Source organism: Oncorhynchus nerka, linkage group LG1 (assembly GCF_034236695.1).
Source record: "Oncorhynchus nerka isolate Pitt River linkage group LG1, Oner_Uvic_2.0, whole genome shotgun sequence".
In the NCBI taxonomy this organism is placed as follows: domain Eukaryota; kingdom Metazoa; phylum Chordata; class Actinopteri; order Salmoniformes; family Salmonidae; genus Oncorhynchus; species Oncorhynchus nerka.
The window spans coordinates 8,535,248-8,559,421 of record NC_088396.1 but is presented as its reverse complement, the minus strand read 5'-3'; the positions used below and the strand labels follow the sequence as shown (position 1 = coordinate 8,559,421).

The 24,174-nt window shown below is 40.9% G+C and overlaps 1 protein-coding gene across 1 annotated transcript in view; it reads right to left on the bottom strand.

Moving 5' to 3' along the window:
• Positions 1 to 16,228: 16,228 nt before the first annotated feature.
• LOC115135159 (inactive dipeptidyl peptidase 10-like) overlaps positions 16,229 to 24,174 on the bottom strand; it is a 129,190-nt gene continuing 121,244 nt past the window's right edge. Inside the window, exons 18-26 of the mRNA XM_029669582.2 lie at positions 23,162 to 23,260; positions 22,993 to 23,062; positions 22,631 to 22,825; positions 22,373 to 22,427; positions 20,500 to 20,599; positions 19,638 to 19,696; positions 17,682 to 17,754; positions 17,161 to 17,234; positions 16,229 to 16,600 (exon numbers count right to left, since the gene is read on the bottom strand). Of these exons, the coding sequence (XP_029525442.2) occupies positions 16,460 to 16,600; positions 17,161 to 17,234; positions 17,682 to 17,754; positions 19,638 to 19,696; positions 20,500 to 20,599; positions 22,373 to 22,427; positions 22,631 to 22,825; positions 22,993 to 23,062; positions 23,162 to 23,260 (866 nt within the window). The 3' untranslated portion in view covers positions 16,229 to 16,459. The remainder of the gene's footprint in view (positions 16,601 to 17,160; positions 17,235 to 17,681; positions 17,755 to 19,637; positions 19,697 to 20,499; positions 20,600 to 22,372; positions 22,428 to 22,630; positions 22,826 to 22,992; positions 23,063 to 23,161; positions 23,261 to 24,174) is intronic.

Sequence of the window (24,174 nt, the reverse complement as noted above, 5' to 3'; positions counted from 1 at the left end):
ACGTAACATTGCAAAAATCAGAAACTTTCTGTCCAAAACTGATGCAGAAAAATTAATCCATGCTTTTGTTAGACTACTGCAATGCTTTACTTTCCGGCTACCTGGATAAAGCACAAAATAAACTTCAGTTAGTGCTAAATACGGCTGCTAGAATCCTGGCTAGAACCAAAAAAATTTGATCATATTACTCCAGTGCTAGCCTCCCTACACTGGCTTCCTGGCAAGGCAAGGGCTGATTTCAAGGTTTTACTGCTAACCTACAAAGCATTACATGGGCTTGCTCCTACCTATCTCTCTGATTTGGTCCTGCCGTACATACCTACACGTACGCTACGGTCACAAGACGCAGGCCTCCTAATTGTCCCTAGAATTTCTAAGCAAACAGCTGGAGGCAGGTCTTTCTCCGATAGAACTCAATTTTTATGGAATGGTCTGCCTACCCATGTGAGAGACGCAAACTCGGTCTCAACCTTTAAGTCTTTACTGAAGACTCATCTCTTCAGTGGGTCATATGATTGAGTGTAGTCTGGCCCAGGAGTGTGAAGGTGAACGGAAAGGCTATGGAGCAATGAACAGCCCTTGCTGTGCTTTGTCAAAGTGGGTGGGGTTATATCCTTCCTGTTTGGCCCTGTCTGGGGGTATCCTCGGATGGGGCCACAGTGTCTCCTGATCCCTCCTGTCTCAGCCTCCAGTATTTATGCTGCAGTAGTTTGTGTCGGGGGGCTAGTGTCAGTTTGTTATATCTGGAGTACTTCTCCTGTCTTATCCGGTGTCCTGTGTGAATTTAAGTATGCTCTCTCTAATTCTCTCTTTCTCTCTTTCTTTCTCTCTCTCGGAGGACCTGAGCCTTAGGACCATGCCTCAGGACTACCTGGCATGATGACTCCTTGCTGTCCCCAGTCCACCTGGCCGTGCTGCTGCTCCAGTTTCAACTGTTCTGCCTGCGGCTATGGAATCCAGACCTGTTCACCGGACGTGCTACCTGTCCCAGACCTATTATTTGACCATGCTGGTAATTTATGAACATTTGAACATCTTGGCCATGTTCTGTTATAATCTCCACCCGACACAGCCAGAAGAGGACTCACCCCTCATAGCCTGGTTCCTATAAAGGATTCTTCCTAGGTTTTGGCCTTTCTAGGGAGTTTTTCCTAGCCAATGTGCTTCAACACCTACATTGCTTGCTCTTTGGGGTTTTAGGCTGGGTTTCTGTACAGCACTTTGAGATATCAGCTGATGTACGAAGGGCTATATAAATACATTTTACATGATTTGTTATTAAGGTCTACCAGTGTGCTCCCAATATCAAAAGCATACTGTAGCATGCTAGCGTTTCAGTACCATGGTGAAACGAGAATAAATACAATTGTATTGGTCGCATACATATATTCTGCTGATGTTAGCGCAGGTACAGCAAAATGCGTATGCTTCTCGCTCCAACAGTGCAGTAATACCGAACAATATACACAAATCCCCAAAATAAACATTTTGAAATTATAAGGGATTAGATTAAATTTGTTTGGATTAGCTCTTTGTATGGGAGGTACAGTGAGGCAAAAAAGCATTTAGTCAGCCAGCAAAAGCGCAAGTTCTCCCACTTAAAAAGATGAGAGAGGCCTGTAATTTTCATCATAGGTACACCTCAACTATGACAGACAAAATGAGAAAAAAAAATCTAATTAATGAATTTATTTGCAAATTATGGTGGAAAATAAGTATTTGGTCACCTACAAACAAGCAAGATTTCTGGCTCTCACAGACCTGTAACATCTTCTTTAAGAGGCTCCTCTCTCCTCCACTCGTTACCTGTATTAATGGCACCTGTTTGAACTTGTTGTCAGTATAAAAGACACCTGTCCACAACCTCAAACAGTCACACTCCAAACTCCACTATGGTCAAGACCGAAGAGCTGTCAAAGGACACCAGAAAGAAAATTGTAGACCTGCACCAGTCTGGGAAGACTGAATCTGCAATAGGTAAGCAGCTTGGTTTGAAGAAATCAACTGTGGGAGCAATTATTAGGAAATGGAAGACATACAAGACCACTGATAATCTCCCTCGATCTGGGGCTCCACGCAAGATCTCACCCCATGGGGTCAAAATGATCACAAGAACGGTGAGCAACAGTCCCAGAACCACACGGGGGGACCTAGTGAATGACCTGCAAAGAGCTGGGACCAAAGTGACAAAGCCTACCATCAGTAACACACTACGCCGCCAGGGACTCAAATCCTGCAGTGCCAGACGTGTCCCCCTGCTTAAGCCAGTACATGTCCAGGCTCGTCTGAAGTTTGCTAGAAGAGCATTTGGATGATCCAGAAGAAGATTGGGAGAATGTCATATGGTCAGATGAAACCAAAATAGAACTTTTTGGAGGACAAAGAATGCTGAGTTGCATCCAAAGAACACCATACCTACTGTGAAGCATGGGGGTTGAAACATCATGCTTTGGGGCTGTTTTTCTGCAAAGGGACCAGGACGACTGATCCGTGTAAAGGAAAGAATGAATGGGGCCATGTATCGTGAGATTTTGAGTGAAAACCTCTTTCCATCAGCAAGGGCATTGAAGATGAAACATGGCTGGGTCTTTCAGCATGACAATGATCCCAAACACACCGCCCGGGCAACGAAGGAGTGGCTTCGTAAGAAGCATTTCAAGGTCCTGGAGTGGCCTAGCCAGTCTCCAGATCTCAACCCCATAGAAAATCTTTGGAGGGAGTTGAAAGTCTGTGTTGCCCAGCAACAGCCCCAAAACATCATTGCTCTAGAGGAGATCTGCATGGAGGAATGGGCCAAAATACCAGCAACAGTGTGTGAAAACCTTGTGAAGACTTACGGAAAACATTTGACCTCTGTCATTGCCAACAAAGGATATTGAGATAAACTTTTGTTATTGACCAAATACTTATTTTCCACCATAATTTGCAAATAAATTCATAAAAAATCCTACAATGTGATTTTCTAGATGTTTTTTTCTCATTTTGTCTGTCATAGTTGAAGTGTACCTATGATGAAAATTACAGGCCTCTCATCTTTTTAAGTGGGAGAACTTGCACAACTGGTGGCTGACTAAATACTTTTTTGCCCCACTGTTTAAGAGTGTGAAATAAAGATATGTATTTATTTTCTCTTTTGAAGAATATAGTTATTTTCAGACCTCTGTGATCTACTGTGCATTTGATACCTATATACCTAATTCAACTTTGATAATATATGCCATTTAGCAGGCGCTTTATCCAAAGCAATTTACAGTAGATCATGCATACATTTTGGTGTATGGGTGGCCCTAGTAGGAATCGAAACTACAAACCAATGTTCAAAGCGCCATGAATTGTCTAAAATGTCATTGTATGCTGTAACGTAAAAAAAATTGTCACTGGAACTAAGGGGCCTAGCCCAAACCATGAAAAACAGCCCCGGAACATTATTCTTCCTCCACCAAACTTTACAGTTGGCACTATGCATTGGGACAGGTAGCGTTGTCCTGGCATTTGCCAAACCCAGATTCGTCAATCAGACTGTCAGATGGTGAAGCGTGATTCATCACTCCAGAGAACGCGTTTCCATTGCTCAGAGTGCAATGGCGGCAAACTTTACACCACTCCTGCCAACGCTTGGCATTGCGCATGGTGATCTTAAGTTTGTGTGGCGCTGCTCGGCCATCGAAACCCATTTCATGAAGCTCCAGACAAACAGTTATTGTGCTGGTGTTGCTTCCAGAGGCAGTTTCGAACTTGGTAGTGAGCGTTGCAACCGCCGACAGACCATTTTTACGTGCTTCAGCACTCGGTCCCATTCTGTGAGCTTGTGTGGCCTACCACTTCGAGGCTGAGCCTCCTAGTAGTTTCCACTTCACAATAACATCACTTACCATTGACCGGGGCAATTTGACAAACTGACTATGAACCTATGATGGTGCCACTTTGAAAGTCACTGAGCTCTTCAGCTCTTCAGGAAGACCATTCTACTGCCAACACTTGTGTCATGACATTGGCCTGGGGGGTAGGTTTATGACAGTCATAAATACCTCTTCCCCCCTTTTTCCTCTCTCTACCCTACTGAGGTTACATTTGCACAACCCTTGGTTAACATAGAGCTTCTGGGAACATCAGTAGGTGGGGGAAAATTAACTATATTCTGGTAATCCGAACAATTAATGAATACTTAATGGTACTTAATGAATATGATGTCAGTTCGGTTGTCACCTGAGACATTCTCATCAATGATAAGATGACAAACTCTACAGTGGAAAGTCTACACATCAGAGTTATCAGATTCACATGGAATTGTTGTTCAATTTAAATGTTTGAATATGAAATTATTTGTGATAGGATGAAATATGATTTTAGCTTCTAAAATGAGAGATTTGGATTTTCATAAGATAGGGCTGCTCAATCAATGGCCCGCCCTGTGAAGGGACATGGGCTATAAAACTTTTCAAACACGCCCCCCTCTCCCTTCCTATATAAGCCCTTGACGACAACATAACTTCCTGTTCCGATGATGTGAGTGTCACAGTATAACTTTAGACCGTCCCCTCGCCCATACCCGGGCGCGAACCAGGGACCCTCTGCACACATCAACAACAGTCACCCACGAAGCATCGTTACCCATCGCTCCACAAAAGCCACGGCTCTTGCAGAGTAAGGGGAACTACTACTTCAAGGTCTCAGAGCAAGTGACGTCACTGATTGAAACGCTATTTAGCGCGCACCGCTAACTAAGCTAGCCGTTTCACATCCGTTACACTCACCCCCCTTTTGACCTCCTCCTTTTTCCGCAGCAACCAGTGATCCGGGTCAACAGCATCAATGTAACAGTATAACTTTAAACCGTCCCCTCGCCCATACCCGGGCTCGAACCAGGGACCATCTGCACACATCAACAACAGTCACCCACGAAGCATCGTTACCCATCGCTCCACAAAAGCCGCGGCTCTTGCAGAGCAAGGGGAACTACTACTTCAAGGTCTCAGAGCAAGTGACGTCACTGATTGAAACGCTATTTAGCGCGCACCGCTAACTAAGCTAGCTGTTTCACATCCGTTACATGAGGATGACGGTCCTATGTCAGAATGGTTCAGATAATAACTACAGAACGAAGCCAACATCAGCGTGAGCTTTGGTTGCGAATGGTATGAACTTTGAACTCTTACTCACTACAGAAGTGATACCTCCTAGCCATTGAGTTAGCAACCGCAGCTGCAAACGCAGGTTAGGAAGGAACAGAGAGAGTATTCCGTCTATCACACAACAACGTTACTACAACTTATCCAATTGACCACCAGAGACATTCTTCAAAGGACAGAAGACTCGGTTTGGCAACACAGTCTTCCATCTATCACCAACCTACTGAAGCGCAGCTCAGAGTAAATATTTATTGCACTTTCCTTTTCCAAATGGGCGGTAATTTAGAATGCATAAGATACTGTATTTACGATAGCACAGCTTCTTCTTTGTTTCTCAGTCTCCTGCTCTTTCACTCAACCCAGCCCCTTTTCCTTTGTGTAACAAGCTGTCATATCTGTTCCACCCGCTATGGACGTTTTCCTTTATGACGTAATTTGTAATCAAGTTCTGATTTAATTATGTGTATGTGTAATTCTGTGTGATTAGTTAGGTATTTAGTAAATAAATAATTAAACCCAATTTTGTATTGCTGATTCAACTTGTTAGCCAGGGTTCGTGCAGATAAAAGAATTTACAACTTTCAGATGAGACTGAATTGAGGTGATGATTGATATTGACTGCTATGGATGTAAAATATTACTAGGTCTTTAAGAGTTTATTCAGAAGATAACAGCTCTATAAATATTATTTTGTGGTGCCTGACTTTCTAGTTAATTACATTTACATGATTAGCTCAATCAGGTGATATTAATTACGGAGAAATTATTTTACAGAATAGAATGCCATATCACTTAATCCGGCATAGCCAAAGACACGACACTTGTCTATGGAGATTGCATGGCGGTGCTCGATTTTGTACACCTGTCAGCAACGGGTGTGGCTAAAATCCACTCATTTGAAGCGGTTTCTACATACTTCTGCATATATAGTGTATTAGATGTGCTGAAATGAAAGCAACTTCCAAAAATGAACTTGCATTATAGTGATATTGTCTGATCTCGCAAGCAATGTGATGTATGTATAGATAAGTACGTGTAATCTAAAGCCAAGCTTGTTGATTTTTAATTCGAGGGTTTTCCTGCTATTGACACGCAACAACAGTAAGTAATGAGGCAGTCTAGATAGTTGAGGTGAGTGCAGTTAGGCCTAGACAGAAGACTTTTTTTCCCAGCCCTTTATGTTAATGTCTTCATATATGCAAATACACCCAGTTTATTTATATAAATGAGCCATGTACAATTTTCTTCCATTGAAAACAAAATATAAAATACCTGATAGCATTAGGGAATGTACACTGAGTATACCAAACACCTTCTCTTTCCATGACACACTGACCAGGTGAATCCAGGATATGATCCTTCATTGATGTCACCTATTAAATCCACTTAATCAGTGTAGATGGAGAGGAGACAGATTAAAGAAGGATTTTTAAACCTTGAGACATGGATTGCGTATGTGTACCATTCAGAGGGTGGATGGGCCAGACAAAACATGTAAATGCCTTTTGAACGGAGTATGGTAGTAGGTGCCAGGCGCACCGGTTTGAGTGTGTCAAGAATTGCAACACTGCTGGGTTTTTCATGCTCAACAGTGTCCCGTGTGTATTAAGAATGGTCCACCACCAAAGAACATCCAGGCAACTTGACACAACTGTGGGAAGCATTGGAGTTGTCATGGGCAAGCATCCCCGTGGAGCGCTTTCGACACTTTGTCGTCCTTGCCCCGACGAATTGAGGCTGTTCTGAGGGCAAAAGAGTGTGCAACTCAATATTAGGAAGTTTTGCCTAATGTTTTGTAGAGTCTGTGTATATATAAGTGCGTTCTAAGAAAAAACGAACTCCATTCATTATTTATCCGTGCCAGTAAACAATTGCATGAGCTATAATTCAGTCAATAAATGAAAAACATAATCTATCATCCAACTGTTGCATTTATTAGATTTGTTTTTTAAACCTTTTCACAATTTTGATGACCGTTGCTACTTTACCAACTGAGCCTCTATTGTATATACCTCCTTTCATTTCCTAGTACAGGGGCCTTTACCTCATTCCAGTCATCACTACGAAACAAAGAAATTGAAATTGCACTAGCAAACTCAATCATATTTCCACAATAGAAAAGAATTACAGATCATTAATAATGATGGCATTGTAGGGTGGAATCATAACTTGATATCCATGCATGTAATATCCATTTTAATTAATTAAGTGTTATGAAAACAGAATAATGTTTAGAATGGTTAATTGGCATGATTGAACTCATTGTAACATAAATTAATTGATGAATATGATTTATATACAGTATGACAAAGATTCATTCTGATCACTCTTCACCAGTTAATAACCTATAGGATGCACAAAGTCTGGGGTAGACCTACAACTAGATGAGCATGACCTGTATGACAGCACAATGGTAGAACAGGTACATCCAGGAAGCAATTAAAACGGTAAAGCGATAAGATAATTCTTTCGATTCCTGTCTGTGACTTTTGCCTCTGGATATTTATTTGTCTGTGATCACACACAGGTTTGCAAAAATTCCTGTTACTTTCCCAAGATACCCAGGTTTTCGAGAACCTGGTTGGAAGGTTCCTAGAATCAGGAGGGAATAAGCAGAGAATCCAAAATGGAAATCCTGGGAATTTGGGGAAAGCTACACATTTTGCAATCCTAATCTAGCCTTTGTGTTGTCATCTGGCAACCATTTCATTAGTCGTCAGACACTCAAGTCAGATACTGACACCACTCCACCTGACCTCAGTCCTTCAGTCCACGAAGGTCCATGCTATACTGAAGTACACATAAAGATCCTATCAAATGTCAATTTCTTTAGTTACTTAGCAGTACCACTTGTTTGACCCCCATATCTCTTATATAGTAGAAGTTATGATTATATTTTGGTTGAAGAGTATGGGAAGAATTGAAAAGATATATGGCTTTCAAATAATGTAAATAAAGGGTCAGGGTGGACAGTAGGGCCAGGATTTATAGGGCAGTACACTACAGAGCCAAAAATGTGCCTGTTAAAGGCTATTTCCCCGTCGCTTGCAGAAATCACATTCATTGTAAACGTTAGGGCTGGATTCAATCCGTAACGTGAAGAGCCGCAATAAAATGTTAAGGTAATTTCCGATTTAGCCGACACGTAGTGTTTACCGTAAATGCAGTCTCGGCGAATGCGGGCATATTGCCTTTAATTTTCAATCGAACTATAATGTGACTCTTCCTCGATACTTCAGTGATACCGATTGAATCCAGCCCTAAATCCCGGGCTAAATTTATGAATCCTATACAAAACACACTTTTGGTCAACATGTATATCCCTGAATGAATTGTGTACAATTCTAATCTTATTATGGTGCAGCTTTACTAATTGTTGGTCATGTATATCAGTGGTTCCCAAACTTTTTATAGTCCCGTACCCCTTCAAACGTTCAACCTGCGTACCCCCTCTAGCACTAGGGTCAGCGCACTCTCAAATGTTTTTTTTTTCTCTATCATTGTAAGTCTGCCACACACACTATACAATAACAGCACGATTTTCAAGGCAGGAGAATCTGAACGTATTCTAATCCAGAAATCGGGCAGTGGCTTCTGATTAAATTACATTTTCACATTTCGATGAGGCTCTCTTGTTCAGATATTGGTAAGTGGACTGGAGGCAGGGCATGAAAGGGATAACGAATCCAGTTGTTTGTGTCATCCATTTTGGGAAAATACCTGCGTAATTGCGCACCTAACTAAGGTGCTTCGCTATATCACATTTGACGTTGCCCGTAAGCTTGAGTTAATTTGCACACAAAAAAATCATACAATGATGGAAAGACCTGTGTGTTGTCCTTGTTAATGTAGACAGAGAAGAGCTCCAACTTCTTAATCATAGCCTCAATTTTGTCCCGTACATTGAATATTGTTGCAGAGAGTCCCTGTAATCCTAGATTCACATCATTCAGGCGAAAAAACATCACCCAGACCCAGATAGGCCAGTCGTGTGAGAAACTCGTCATCATGCAAGCTGTCAGATGAGTGAAAATTATGGTCAGTAAATAAAACTTTAAGCTCGTCTCTCAATAAATAAAAAAAGTGATTAATACTCTGCCCCTTGATAACCAGTGCAATTCTGTATGTTGTAAAAGTGTTAAGTGGTCGCTGCTCCATTTCATTGCATAGTACAGAACATACACAAGAGTTCAGGGGTCTTGCTTTAACAAAGTTAACCATTTTCACTGTAGTGTCCAAAATGTCTTTCAAGCTGTCAGGCATTCCTTTGGCAGCAAGATTCTCTCGGTGGATGCTACAGTGTACCCAAGTGGCTTGGGAGCAACTGCTTGCATGCGCGTTGCCACTCCACTATGTCCCCCTGTCATGGCTTTTGCACCATCAGTATAGATACCAACATGAGCAGCAGCTATGTTTGGCTACATACGGACCGTTATTGGAATTCCCATAAGAGGGTAATGGTTAATGTGAGTGGATGTTAATTATTTGACTGTGCTACTTGTATTTGACATTGTGTTGTTTCACTGAACACTAGATGGTTTAATTTTATTTTTGGCAGTGAAATGAGGCTACTCAGGCAAGAAAAAAATCTCACCCAAATGTATAGCCCCGTTGGAAAATATAAATGGACTGTTTGAAAATGTTTGGGAATATCTGATGTATATTAATACCTGCATCAAATGAATTACACACAAACGGTCCCATACACCATACAGTCAATGCCTTTAGTGTATTGCATTTGTATATATGTCCAAATGTTGTACAATAAAATGAATCTATTAATCTGGAATCTGGCTACCTTGCGCCCCAATGTGTTTGTTTCTAAGAAACTATTGTCACGCTGGTATAAGGGATCGGGAGAAAGGCGCAGGATTGCGTAATAGGGTTTTTTATTTACCCAATTTACAGCGCGCCATGGAAAGGCACGAGAATGAAGACCAAACAAAGACGTATACAAAACACAGGGTTGAAACCCAAACAAAAGAGCGAGGAGTATCTTGAAATAATACACGGGGTGCACAATGATACCACACGGGACGAAACCCGTAATCATCTGCACAATACAAGTGTCAGGAAAGCCAAAACAACACAGCACAGGTACTCACACGACCAACTGACATTGTAATAATAATCAACAGGACAGTGGTGAACAAAGGGCACACTTATACAATTACTAATCAATGGGAATGGGGACCAGGTGTGTGTAATGACAGTTCCCCGAGGGGTCCGTGACAACTATACAGTAGAGAAACACCATTCTTGGGATAAACATTAACTGATCAACTGAAAAATACTTCAAACTACTATGAAGTGCCACAACATTCCACAAAATACATCAATCAGACACCACAAAGCACGGAATATCACTGCATGTGCTGCTAAATGTAATTCACTCCGAGACGCTGTTGGATGGTGTTTTTCAATGAGATATCAAGATCTTTTTATGCCAGAGGTGGCATCACAGGTCCCAGAGTGGTGTGAGAAAAAAATATATCTGGGGTCCTTAGTTATTCCTGATCTGGTAACCTAAACAGGTAATACTCCGGACCTTATACGTTATGACGGGATTAGTCTGTTGTATGGGTTATGATGGGAGCAGATTTTTCTAATCAGGTCATATGGTCATAAGTCCTGGAAAAAGTCCTGGCCTTGGGGAGGATGAAAACCCTGTCAAACTACAGAAACCTGCAGTAAATTATATATATTTAATAAGGACTATGGAGGTTTCCTATACACAGACACAGAGAAAACAACATGATTGGCCCATACAACTCACAGGGCTGAGCTTTCTTTACGCAGGTTTCCAATGTGTAGTCCTGCCCTATGCAACTGTAGTCCTAATTAAAAATGTATTCACAGTCTATGTCAGCGATTGTGTTTATTGAGTAATTCCAGTTAATAATTTTGGGGATTGAAAAAGTATACATACTCTAGTCAGCCCAAGTCTGAATATAAACCAAATTTGATCCCATTCACATTCTCACAAACAAAATGGGCTATGAATACACAACATTACCGCTTCGTTTACCCTGGCCAGAGGGACAGGGTGCATAGTAGGATAGACTAAGCAGCTGTTGTTGTTAGTAGCCTACAGTTGATCAGACTGAACATCTTTCTTGTTTCCATGCAATACAGCAGTGGTTCACAAACTTTTTATAGTCCCGTACTCCTTTAAACATTCAACCTCCAGCTGCGTACCCCCTCTAGCACCAGGGTCAGCGCACTCTCAAATGTTGTTTTCTTGCCATCATTGTACACACACACTATACAATACATTTATTAAATATAAGAATGAGTGTGAGTTTTTGTCACAACCCGGCTCATGGGAAGTGACAAAAAGCTCTTATAGGACCAGGGCACAAATCATAATAATAATAATCAATCATTTTGCTCTTTATTTAGCCATCTTACATATAAAACTTTATTTGTTAATCGAAAATTGTGAATAACTCAGGTTAATGAGAGGATGTGCTTGAAAGGATGCACATAACTCTGCAATGTTGTGTTATATTGGAGAGAGTCTCAGTCTTAAATCATTTTCCACACACAGTCTGTGCCTGTATTTAGTTTTCATGCTTGTGAGGTCTGAGAATCCACTTTCACATAGGTACGTGGTTGCAAAGGGCATCAGTGTCTTAATAGCGCGATTTGCCAAGGCAGGATAATCTGAGCTCATTCCAATCCAGAAATCTGGCAGTGGCTTCTGATTAAATTAAATATTCACAGAACAGCTTGTTGCAATTTCGATGAGGCTCTCTTGTTCAGATATCGGTAAGTGGGCTGGAGGTAGGGCATGGAAGGGCTAACGAATCCAGTTGTTTGTGTCATCTGCTTTTTGGGAAAGTACCTGCATAATTGCGCACCCAACCCACTCAGGTGCTTCGCTGTATCACATTTGACGTTGTCCGTAAGATTGAGTTCATTTGCACACAACAAATCATACAATGATGGAAAGACCTATGTGTTGTCCTTAATGCAGAGAGAAGAGCTCCACCTTCTTAATCATTGCATCAGTTTTGTCCCCCACATTTAATATAGTTGCGGAGAGTCCCTGTAATCATAGATTCAGATCATTCAGGTGAGAAAAAACATCACCCAGATGGGCTAGTCGTGTGAGAAAGCCGTCGTCATGCAAGCGGTCAGACGAGTGAAAATGATGGTCAGTAAAGAAAGCTTTAAGCTCGTCTCTCAATTCAAAAAACGTGTTAATACTTTGCCCCTTGATAACCAGTGCACTTCTGTATGTTGTAAAAGCGTTACATGGTCGCTGCCCATATCATTGCATAGTGCAGAACGAGAGTTCAGTGGCTTTGCTTTAACAAAGTTAACAATTTTCACTGTAGTGTCCAAAACGTCTTTCAAGCTGTCAGGATCTTTGGCAGCAAGATTACCAAGTGGCGTCGGGAGCAACTGCTTGCATGCGCTTTACCGCCTCAGTCTCCCTGTCATGGTTTTTGCGCCATCAGTACAGATACCAACACATCTTGACCACCAAAGTCCATTTGATGTCACAAAGCTATCCGAGACTTTAAAAATATTCTCTCCAGTTGTCCTGGTTTCGAGTGGTTTGCAGAAGAGGATGTCTTCCTTACTTGACCCCCCATAAGTAACGGACATATACCAGGAGCTGTGCTAGGCCCGCCATGTCTGTTGACTCATCCAGCTGTAACGCATAGAATTCCCTGGCTTGTGTGCGAAGAAGTAATTGTTTCAAAGCATCTCCTGCCATGTCACTAATGCGTTGTGAAACAGTGTTGTTTGATGAAGGAATTGTCTGTACAGGTTTTTGGGCCTTTTCCCCCAGAATCTTCCCAGCCATATCTGTGGCAGCAGGAAGAATTAAGTCCTCCACAATAGTATGGGGCTTGCCTGTCCTAGCCACTCGGTAGCTCACCATATAAAACACTCTTATTAATGGTATCTGTTACTTTTATACGTCTTACTACTCGAAAGTCGTCTTAATTATCGCTCAAAAAACTCCTGTGGCTTCATTTTAAAATTGGCATGCTTTGATTCTAAATGTCTACGCAAGAGTGAAGGTTTCATTGAGTTGTGAGATAGTACTTTTGCACATATAACACACTGTGGCTGAGGAAAGGTACTACTCCCAATATAAGTGAAGCGCAAATCAATGTAGTTCTTGTCATATTTGCACCTCTTCGATGGTCCAATGTCCCTGTCTGTTGTTCGGTGCTTTCCCGGGTAAGGGGGCAGTAGCTCTTCGGCTGCATCAGATTCACAACTGTCAGTGTCCATGATAGCTGGGCTAAGAACACATTTAGAATTACTGATGCTAGCATTGGATGTGCTCGTGGAAGCAGAACAACTTGTGTCGTCGACAGGTGCAGGTGTAGTACTGCTGTCAGATAGCTACTGTAATGTTGAGGTGTATAGGCTTCTACATTTACATGTAAGAGTTTTTGCTTGTGTCTGTCGGGAATGTTGTGTTGTGTGTTGCTAAACAAATACAGGAGGAAAGTGGAGAGTGTGCCTTGAGCTTTTTGCGCTGTGCCCGGCCCACACGACATGCGATTTCTGTTAATCTGATTAGTCAAGACATGCAAACTGCCTGCAGCAGCACCCCGACGTGAAGGACACAGAAATTGTGCGCGAGATGACAAATCATGAGGCAAATCGGTCTAAAGAACATCACTTTGACCCTCTTTTTAACGATTTGTGTCCATATATGTTATTCGATTAAATCAAAAGTGGTTGAAAAGTGATTGAAAAGTGCTGTCGCAAATGCAGCCTTGTCACACGTTTTCTACCAGCCCCAGATTATGCAATATATCTCTCCATATTTCTCTCTCTTCTCTCTTCTCTCATTCACACACACACACACACACACACACACACACACACACACACACACACACACACACACACACACACACACACACACACACACACACACACACACACACACACACACACACACACACACACACACACACACACACACACACACACACACACACACACACACACTCTGTAGCCCTCTAGGACCAGAGATGCTCACTCCTGGCGTAGATCCAACTAAAGGCGCCCGCATACTAGGTTCGGTTTGCTCCTAGCAGAACTCGGCTAGGCAAAATGAACATCTGTGCGTAGCATACTCCCTTAAAAAACCCTCGCTTGAAAAACAAGAAAAAAGCTTCAATATTGCCGGGTAACGCCTTATATTATGTGGCCCTTATTACTATGTAACTAACACAGTAATAGCTTAACATAGTAGTTACATAGGTTTTACTAAGTAATTACATGTTAATAGGGTTGTTTGTGGAATCAGTTATTACACAATTGGAACAAGGATACATATTCACTTGCTGGAGGTTATTCCGTATGTGCAACTACTGATGTTACTGCACATTCTCTTGGTCCACTATGTAACTAATGTTTTGTAATTATCCTTTTGAAAGTCAAACCAAAATATGCCACTCCCATTGAAGCCACATGTAATACCAGGATCGATAAATAGGCTTGGACCTGGTAACAACAATTGTAACAAAGGCACACCCTGCTATTAACTCCAGGTCACTTTCAATGTGTTTATTTCTATGTTATGACCTGTCTCAAAGGCTATACTGAATCAGGTGTAATGTAAGAACAATGCAGTTACATAGGATATACTTGTAATTATCATGTATCTACCCAGGAGAAAGCAACGTAATGTAGATGCTGAAGTGCAACATCGGCAGATGAGGTGGATTGAGACGCATCCAATGTCAGATATCTGTAGGCCAACTGCCTCAAGGCCCTTATTGAATTTGTCTTCAGACCATGACCAACTCAAACAGTCTAGGCACAAAGGTGAGTCCAAGGTCAACAAACCGATTGTATGTAATTGACTGGATCATTTGTTAATTTGTCAATCAATACTGAAAACACTGTGGTTGGATGTAATTTGTGCAAAATACCTAATGGTAATATATTTGTTTTTCTGAGCTTTTTTATTCATAATCATCACTAGAGGACAATCACAATAACCCAACACCCACATCCCCCCTCCCTTTAGAAACAGCAAAATTAACAAGCATTACAAAATCTACCCTTGGAAGAAAAATAAACCGAAACCAAAATCAACTGGAAAATGTACAAGACATACAGGTCAAATCATTCCATTCCCATAGACTAACCTATCCACGAGATCTGACATATCTAAAAAATATATGTATGTACACACTGCTGTAGACATGCAAACCCCTTACTTAGGCCTACACAATGTCATTTTTTGGCCTTTGTGACCACTCTCTACTCACTGGAGTTATAACTGGTTTATGACCTGACCTTATAACTGATATTAACTGTCTATGAGACTGCACTATGTCATATTGCGTCTCAAAGGACTGAGCTGACACAGGTTGGTAATGAAGCTTCTAATAATGAATGGCTATGAATGCTAGTACGTGGTTTTATGGTCTTATGTAGCACTTCATAAGGCATTGGACATGTCTACATAAGACCATTGTTTAAGTGTGCCCGACTGTTCTTTTCAGTGGGGGTTGACAATGAGAGAGCATTCAGCAGGAATTACACTTATTTGTGGACAACGTCACAGTGATGGTGAACTTGCATTACCTACAGTATGTCTCTGAAGAGCAGTGGAACATTTCCTTGTGCAACAAGAACAAATAATATTGAGGGGGAGGAATTGAAAAGGGGACTTCATCTGTGTTTGTCTCTTCCCAATGACTACTACAACAAAGACTAACAAAACTAGTGAAGCTGCAAGGGGAAAAGAACCATGCACTTGCAAGTGTGGATGTTGCAACACTAATGGCCGCCATCGATGATGGAGGCAGTCTGCTATGTGCTTTGCCTGAAAGTGATCGAAGTGGCATTTTGGATTAGTGAGAGTTCCAGCTTGTAGTCTCGACAATGCCCGTCTCCATTGTCTTTGACAGGTGTCCTTGGAAGTTCTCTGAATGAAAACACATGCACACACAAACATACACACGCAGACACACTATCAAACTCTCTTTCTCAAACTAACACAAACGATCTAATGTACACACACACACACACACACACACACACACACACACACACACACACACACACACACACACACACACACACACACACACACACACACACACACACACACACACACACACACACACACACACACACACACACACACACACACACACACACACACACACACACACACACACACACACACTAACAGCATCAGCAACTCTCACTGTCCACCTCTGTCTTAACACTTGGTCCAAAAGCCACCAGCCTTTAGTGCAGGCTTCAGCAAATGTTTACAGAGAGGAAGTCCTGCCAAAGTCCTGCCGAAGGTTCCCAACACATCATAACTCCTACTCTTCTTCCTCCTCCTCATCATCATCGGGCAGTGGTAGGATCTCTTCCCTGAGACACTCCCTGTAGAAGTTGGTGAGCGACCCGAAGAGGTGCTGCCGACTCCGCTGGGACAGGAAATGACCCTCATCTGGATAGAGCTAGAACACCACGACATAAACACGACATTTGTTATTCATTTTTTTATTTCACCTTTATTTAACCAGGTAGGCCAGTTGAAAACAAGTTCTCATTTACAACTGCGACCTGGCCAAGATAAAGAAAAGCAGTGCGACAAAAACAACAACACAGAGTTACACATGGGATAAACAAACACACAGTCAGTAACACAATAGAAAAATCAGTATACAGTGTGTGCAAATGAAGTAAGGAGGTAAGGCAATATGAGTACAACATGAACACAACATGCGCAAAGCAGCATTGGTGAAAAGCTTTTACTCCCATTTCTTTATACCACCACTGTATGACTGTGTGTAATTACTTTATTTTCATCACAGTAGCTGGTGGTACTGTATGGTTATGGTACTACATACAGTAACATACTGTACATAAGGTAGGGTACTGCATAGTTTTGTTTTTTCTAGTGTACATTCAAAGCAACCATAGCTTGAGTAGGCTTATGGCTTCATGTATCTAGTGTACCTGCACACTGCACAGTACCTGTTTACTACAGTACAGTGTGCAATTACTTTCTCCATACCTGCATTGAGTAGTTTGCTCCAACTTTCACAAGGTTCCTGATGAGCTCAGCAGTATGCTGAAAGTGAACATTGGCTGAAACGCAGAAGAAAATATGTCAGCAGAATTCTGCTTGAATCATCACAGGGAAGAGAGGCAAGATCACATTTGAACATAAAACATGACAGGGTAGAGAAGAAATTACCTTATATAAATTGGTCTAACTTGAAACATTTGAGATTTCTTGTGGCTAATCCATTCTCTGTACCATGAAATGGCCCAATTCTTGACTCTGTTTCATGTATTCTATGCCCAATATATTATTTAAATAACTCATATTTCATAAATCAGTCATTTTTGTTACAAGTTCTTCAGTTGTGGCAGTTTTTGCAATTGTCAGGTTATTGCTGTTTCATGTGCCGTCTGGCAAGAAGCACACTGCAGATTGGTCATACAAAGTAAGGAATAACACAACAGCTACAAAACTGACCCCAGATCAATGCGGAGGTCTTTTTTTGTGGTTTCTCTTAGTTAGTCACTCACCATCTGATGTGCCGTGGACAAGCATCAGAGTCTGTTCCCTCAGTGGCTGGACGTTCTGCAACACACTGGAGAACTGCAATAGAGCCATCCATAGAAGTGTTAAAGAATAATAAAAACAGTTTGCTGGCATATTGTTAGAAGGGAAGGTCAAGAGGAATTCCTAGTGAGAGGAGTATATGGAGTGTAGTGGTGCAGACGGTACTTTATTCCTGCGGTATGGATACTGTCATTGGCGGCAAGTAAGTTTCTAGTTTGGGGAAGCTAATTGTCACCATAACAATGCAACTTTATAATAAAGCATTCCATGCATCATCGCATTTGCAGACTTATGTAAGATAGCCTACTATTCCTAATGTGGTAGATTGGATAGTCATAATTTAGACTAATAATATAACTCAATAACTGGTCGCAAAAGAGACTGTTCAATGTATGGCTGAGCTCGTGGTGGCATAGAATAGGCCTAGGCTATATGAGAAATGCTTATTCTTTTTTGCACAGGAATGAATTCTGCTATATGACTGGAGATATAAACATAATCTTTTTTAATACAATAAAAATGACAGGGTAGCCTACTCTGCTGACACTGACAAACAGATCAATAAAAACAACATTGTCTGATCCATATAATAGGTCTACGAAAAGGGGAGACACAAATACAATATGATGTCCATCTAAACAGGAGGAGGAAATAATTGTCCAAAAACAAACTTTCAAGTGGCACTGACCCAACAATGATAAAGAGTGAATATGCGCACTCACTGCGGATATGGCCAATGCTCTCGTCTGCATGGTGCCAATAAGATAGGCTATAATGTTCGCTCAATTAAGTTGAATATTTTGATCATGAAAAGACAGATTACAGTTTTCTCTTTGCAGCAATAGCCATTTGCTTTCCAAACTATGTTTTTCTGCGATTGTATTTAGAAATATTGCAATACGCCTGGCTGGGCCTCTACTTTTCACTGACAGTCGCAACTCAACAATCATCTATTTAGTAGGCTATTTGCCTCACACGCCCGGGCCCTTCAGACTTAAAATAGGCAATGCGGTTTTAAACAATCCACAGCTTTTTTTCCAATCCACAGCCTGTGTGGCCAAATCATGCTTTCTGTGGTAGTAGCCTATTTTAAATGATTTTATATATTTCTGTATAGACAGGAGTAGGCTAATTAGGCTATTTAATTTAGGCAATTTCACTTTAGGGGAAGCTAAGCTTCCTATGTATACTGTTATAACAAAAATGCCTAATGGTTGTGACTGCTATATAAGTTAGATTGAGAGTTATCGTGCACAATCTGCATTTAAGTTAGCTTACTGTGCAAATGCAGTCACTCATAAATAAACAGCTTGATTTATCTGACAGGCACTGTAATTGAATTAATTGATATCAGGCATAAAATAATCAACGATCAATCCATTGTACATTACAATAACACATGTATACAAAGTTCAATTCTAAGCCATGACAGTAGGAAGATGGAACATCTTTTAACCTTAGATGTCACCTTCATAAACATTGCCTTTTTTGTCTGTATACCAAGTTTATTTATTTTGTCTAGAAGTCATGTCAGTGGAACAGCAGTTCTCAGGATTTTACCTGCTGCAGTTCCGTCTCTCTCATCAGTGTAACTGAACCAGCTGTTTGACATAGCGGCAGATCCACACCACTGGGGTGTCTGGGAAAGCCAGACGTCCCCTTTCAGCAGCTCGTCAAAACATGAACGCAGTGCGATCTAACAAGTTAATGCGCCACAGTTACCGTGGAGATGAGTGACAAAGTCTCTGCGCTCTGGAAGCATCAAAAAAAGAAAAGGGGAAAAATTCTGATGGTAGCGACACTCAGTAACTGCAGGAGCTTAACCGCAAGCATGTCAGCAACGATATGGCGAGACGGCTTTCAAAGAGCCAAACAAGATTGACGGCAAACAAGTGCAGGGAGGCGGTAAGCAAACGCACCTGATATCTGCTGTCGTCCCGTAATGGCATGCCAAGGTACCTCTCGGAAAACGCTGATGCTGTTTAATAGAAAGTGATACATTCCAAACAGGGTGGCAGGTACAGACAGAGCTTCAGTGTTTCAGGTGCATCTAAGTGGTACTTTTGCTAATGCTACACAAAATGTGATCTCTGTCATTCTGCATCCAAACTACATTGAACAAAACTATAAACCAACATGTAAAGTGCCATGAAAATATCCCATACATTTTCCATACTCAGAAAAAGCGTATTTCTCTCAATTTTGTGCACACAGTTGTTTACATTCCTGTTAGTGAGCATTTCTCCATTGCCAAGATAATCCATCCACCTGAGAGGTGTGGCACATCAAGACGCTACTTAAACAACATGATAATTACACCTTGTGCTGGGGACAATGTGCAATTTTGTCACACAACCCCACAGTTGTCTCATGTTTTGAGAGAGTGGGCACCAGAGCTGTTGACAGAGAACGGAATGTTCATTTCTTTACCATAAGCCACCTCCAATGTCGTTTTAGAGAATTTGGCAGTACATCTGACCGGCCTCACAACCACAGACCACATGTAACCACGCCATCCCAGGACCTTCAGTATCAGTATCCAATTCCTTATTGAGGAATGTTTTACAAAATAGGACAATCTCCTACATAAATGGTGCCCTGTGTGAGGCGAATCACATACTCTACATAAACGGTGCCCCAAGTGAAGAGGATACCCGACTTAGGTGTCAACACTTCAGTCACCTCTCCTTTCCTTTCCTACCCCTCTATCCATCCTTGCGAAGTGTAATATCTGGAATCCGTCAATGGAACGGACATTGGGATTTCCAAGCTTCTACTCACCATATAGTTTCCAGTCCGTGACGGGGGACATTGCTACTGAACATTTGAACAGGCTGTCGGTTGATTTGAGCATCATTAATGTAATATAGGCACCATAACCCTGGAAGACAATCAAAACAACAAGATACAAACAAGTAAACAAAAAATGCAGTTTCCGTACAATTCACAGATTCGGGACAGCTTTATCATTTTGAAATCAATCAAAAAACGTTTTCTTTTTTTTACAAAATTAAAAAAGTGTCAACTTTCAAATCCCGGGAAACTGCGAACAAATAATGTGAAATTTGGTCCTGACAGGTTGAGTACGTTTCTCCTAAAGTCATTAACCCTATGAGACCCATGGTTTCAAAAATGTAACTCTGCCTACAGGTCATAAACAATGACTTACAGGTCATAAAATGTACAGGTCATCAACAAAAAAATTATGTTTAACACTACATATTGCATCTCCTTAGACCTAAATGTATCTTAGTAGCATTTGTTTTGTGTCAGTATTATTATTGTGGCATCAGTAGCCCCTGAAACATTAGAAGCATGTCCACTTGTTTAAGACCACACTGGTCCCCTACACAATGCATATGTTGGTAGCCATCCATGCAAGTACATGACGTGAAAAATTTCTTACTGTCTTCTCTAAGATGTGGTGATTATGTATTTAAACATTTTTTTGAATCAAACATTCTGAGCCAGAGCTAGAGGTAATTTTGTAACTGTTGCAAAAACACATCATTGGGCTTAAAATGTTGCAACACAGAGACAAAGGGCCACACTCATATGTTGACAGACAAGTAAGAGAGATTATTTCCCTTTCAAATAATGCAAATTTGGACAAACAAATACATCAGGAGTAACTTTGATGTTCCCTCTACACATCAAAGAACAAGAATGTAGCCTTAAAAAAAAAGTGGCCCTATTACTTTACTCGGTCAGAATACTGCCATTGACGACCATTCATATAATGGTAAAGAATTAAGACAGGTTATTTCTCTCCAAGTGAACCCAGAAAGGAGAACCAAAAATGAGATGTTCTCCATACATAGAAACCCCACCAAATAGTTGATCCTTTAAAAAAATTGATGTTTTTGATAGCAAAATACATACATTTTAATCCATTTTTGACCAGATTCAGGATCGCATGAGTTTGACGCTATTTTCTACTTCACGGTAGGTCTGTTTGAAAATGTCATATGCCTTAATTAAAAATGTGTATGGGATCTGTAAATATGAATTAAATAAAGAAATGATGAGTCTCGTTTAGTCAAGGAGAAGCACTGAGCAATGTAGGGAGAAAGGCAGGATATATGATTGGCTGAGACAACGGAGGGAGATAATAGAGAGACTACTTTCTGGAGGACAATGCCATGCTCACTCATACCTTTACATGTGAATTCTTAAAGAGATGGGTGGGGCTAAGGTTTAAGAGGGTGTGAATGATGCTGAATGGTTATAAACAAAGACTAGCTCTCTAGAAAGTGTGAAAATCATTCAAGGTCATTTTTCTCCTACTTCTCATCAAAGTAGGATAACAAGTTTATCAAATTTAAAAGAAGCATAACTTTCCCATGTTTACCCCAACTAGAGTGTTAGATATACAATTTAAACTCTGAGTCTGTACTTTTATAAAATAAAAAATGTCACATTGTCATATTGTGCTATTCCAGACAACATTTGACTTAATTTCAGATGTACTCCATATACCATAAAACCATCATGTTGTAATTTTTATAGAACTTCACAGTTTTCTTAGCACACAATTTTCCTACCATTGAAGCCCAATGGAGCATTTCTGCAACGTTTCCATAAAATTGGTCTACAGATTTTCAAAATCAGATGCCTATTAGAAGTATGATAGATTCTGTCAATAGATTCTTACCCTCCCAAATACTCCTATCCGTGTCCGATCAATGTACGGGAATGTCAACATGTATCTGAAATAAGTTACAAAGCATGATGTCACTCATAGACAACAGCAATATGAATTCACTTCCCCAAAATGTTTTAAGATTGTTTGACAGCTAAATGGAAAACGTGAGCAGATTGTTGAATTAGCATGTATTCTAAGGCTAATTACTTATTGATATAGCTAGAGTTAAAACCAAATTACATTTAATGGGATAAAACTAATACATACTCCACAGCTGTGATTTGATCCTGCACCTCTACGGTTCCCAAACGCCGGTGGACTTCATGTAGAACCCTCTGGCCCAGGAAGCCACTCCCTCTGCCGTCCAGACGAGCCACTATGACGTTATCCGAGCTGACCAGAACCGAGTCCCAGTCCAGGACGAAACGGTCGCTCACCGCCTGGCCACCGGGGGAGCCATCGCTGAAAGAATAAATAGAATTGTTAGAATGAAATAGCGTTGACACTATGGGCACTGTAACGACAGTCTGACTCTCACGCGATGGGGTTCAGATCAATCAAAATAGATGGGAATACATAGATTAAAACACTTCAAACAGATGAATTCAACAACAGATGGCGATACGTACACTATCAATAGCAAGCCATAGTGACGCGATTCAGAAAAGTCTGGTGGGTAAGAGATCTTCAAAGGCAGATCTGAGCAGAGAAAGTAGTCATTAGCAACAACCTTAGAATAATAGATTAGAGAAACTGACAGAAAAAAAATGTGTCATTAGCCAAAATGATCTGTCATACCAAAATGTTCCATCTGGATTGTTCTGAAATCCGTCATCTGAATCCTCTTGACCTTTAAAGCGGCCTTTAGTAGAGAGTTGTTCTCAAGGATGTAGTAATCTAATAGGGGAACAAGGTTGCATTAGTTTTAGATATGTTCACAATGTGGGCCACTTATTCTAGCAAGATGCAAGTGGAATTATATTAGACTTATATAACGCATAAAGACTTCTCATTCAAGCCTGAAATGAAATAAAAATCAACTTTACAGCTTTCAAGGATTTCCCGCACACTTTTTAATGATAATTCTAGTGGGGAGTTGATAACCAACCAGGTGCCAATTATTTAGCCCTTACAACAAGCCTTTGAATGGTGCATACGACCAGATGCATTCTATTTTCTAACCCAGAATAAGATGTTTATTGGTCTACTATAAAGACTGTGGTATCATCAAAACACACAAACACTGATGACAGATGGGAATTATTTTGAACTCAACATTGAACTTCAGCATCCAAATAATGAACTAATGTAGCCTGAGCGGTGCTGCCTGCATCTGAGTTTGACCACTGTAACGTAATCAGTGTCTGCTGTATACGATTGAGTAGGTGTGCTATTGATCTTACCACAGCTGGCAGAGCAAATAGCAGACTCACTGGCATGCAGAACGTTTTCCTTTCGCCAAAGATATCTCATATTTACCAACAACTGCTTGTCAATGGTTGTTTTAAAAAGAAGCCCCCCTGCCATTTTCTCCACATTGAACTACACAATGAATGCCTATTGTATCCTTCATGTCAGCCAACTAAGAGGAAACTGGAAAAAAATTATTCATCCAGTATTTTCAATAGAAACCCCAAATCAATAGGCGTCTCATTATGAAACTGCCAAGGCCCTGAAGTTCTCAGCTGTGGATTGGAAGGTTTGTCCAAATAACCCTGGGCAAATTGATTGCATTTTTTCCACTGCAGCTGTTAACGTTCAAGACAAAACAATGACAGATATCCAGACATGGATGGTGTAAATGAAAATAA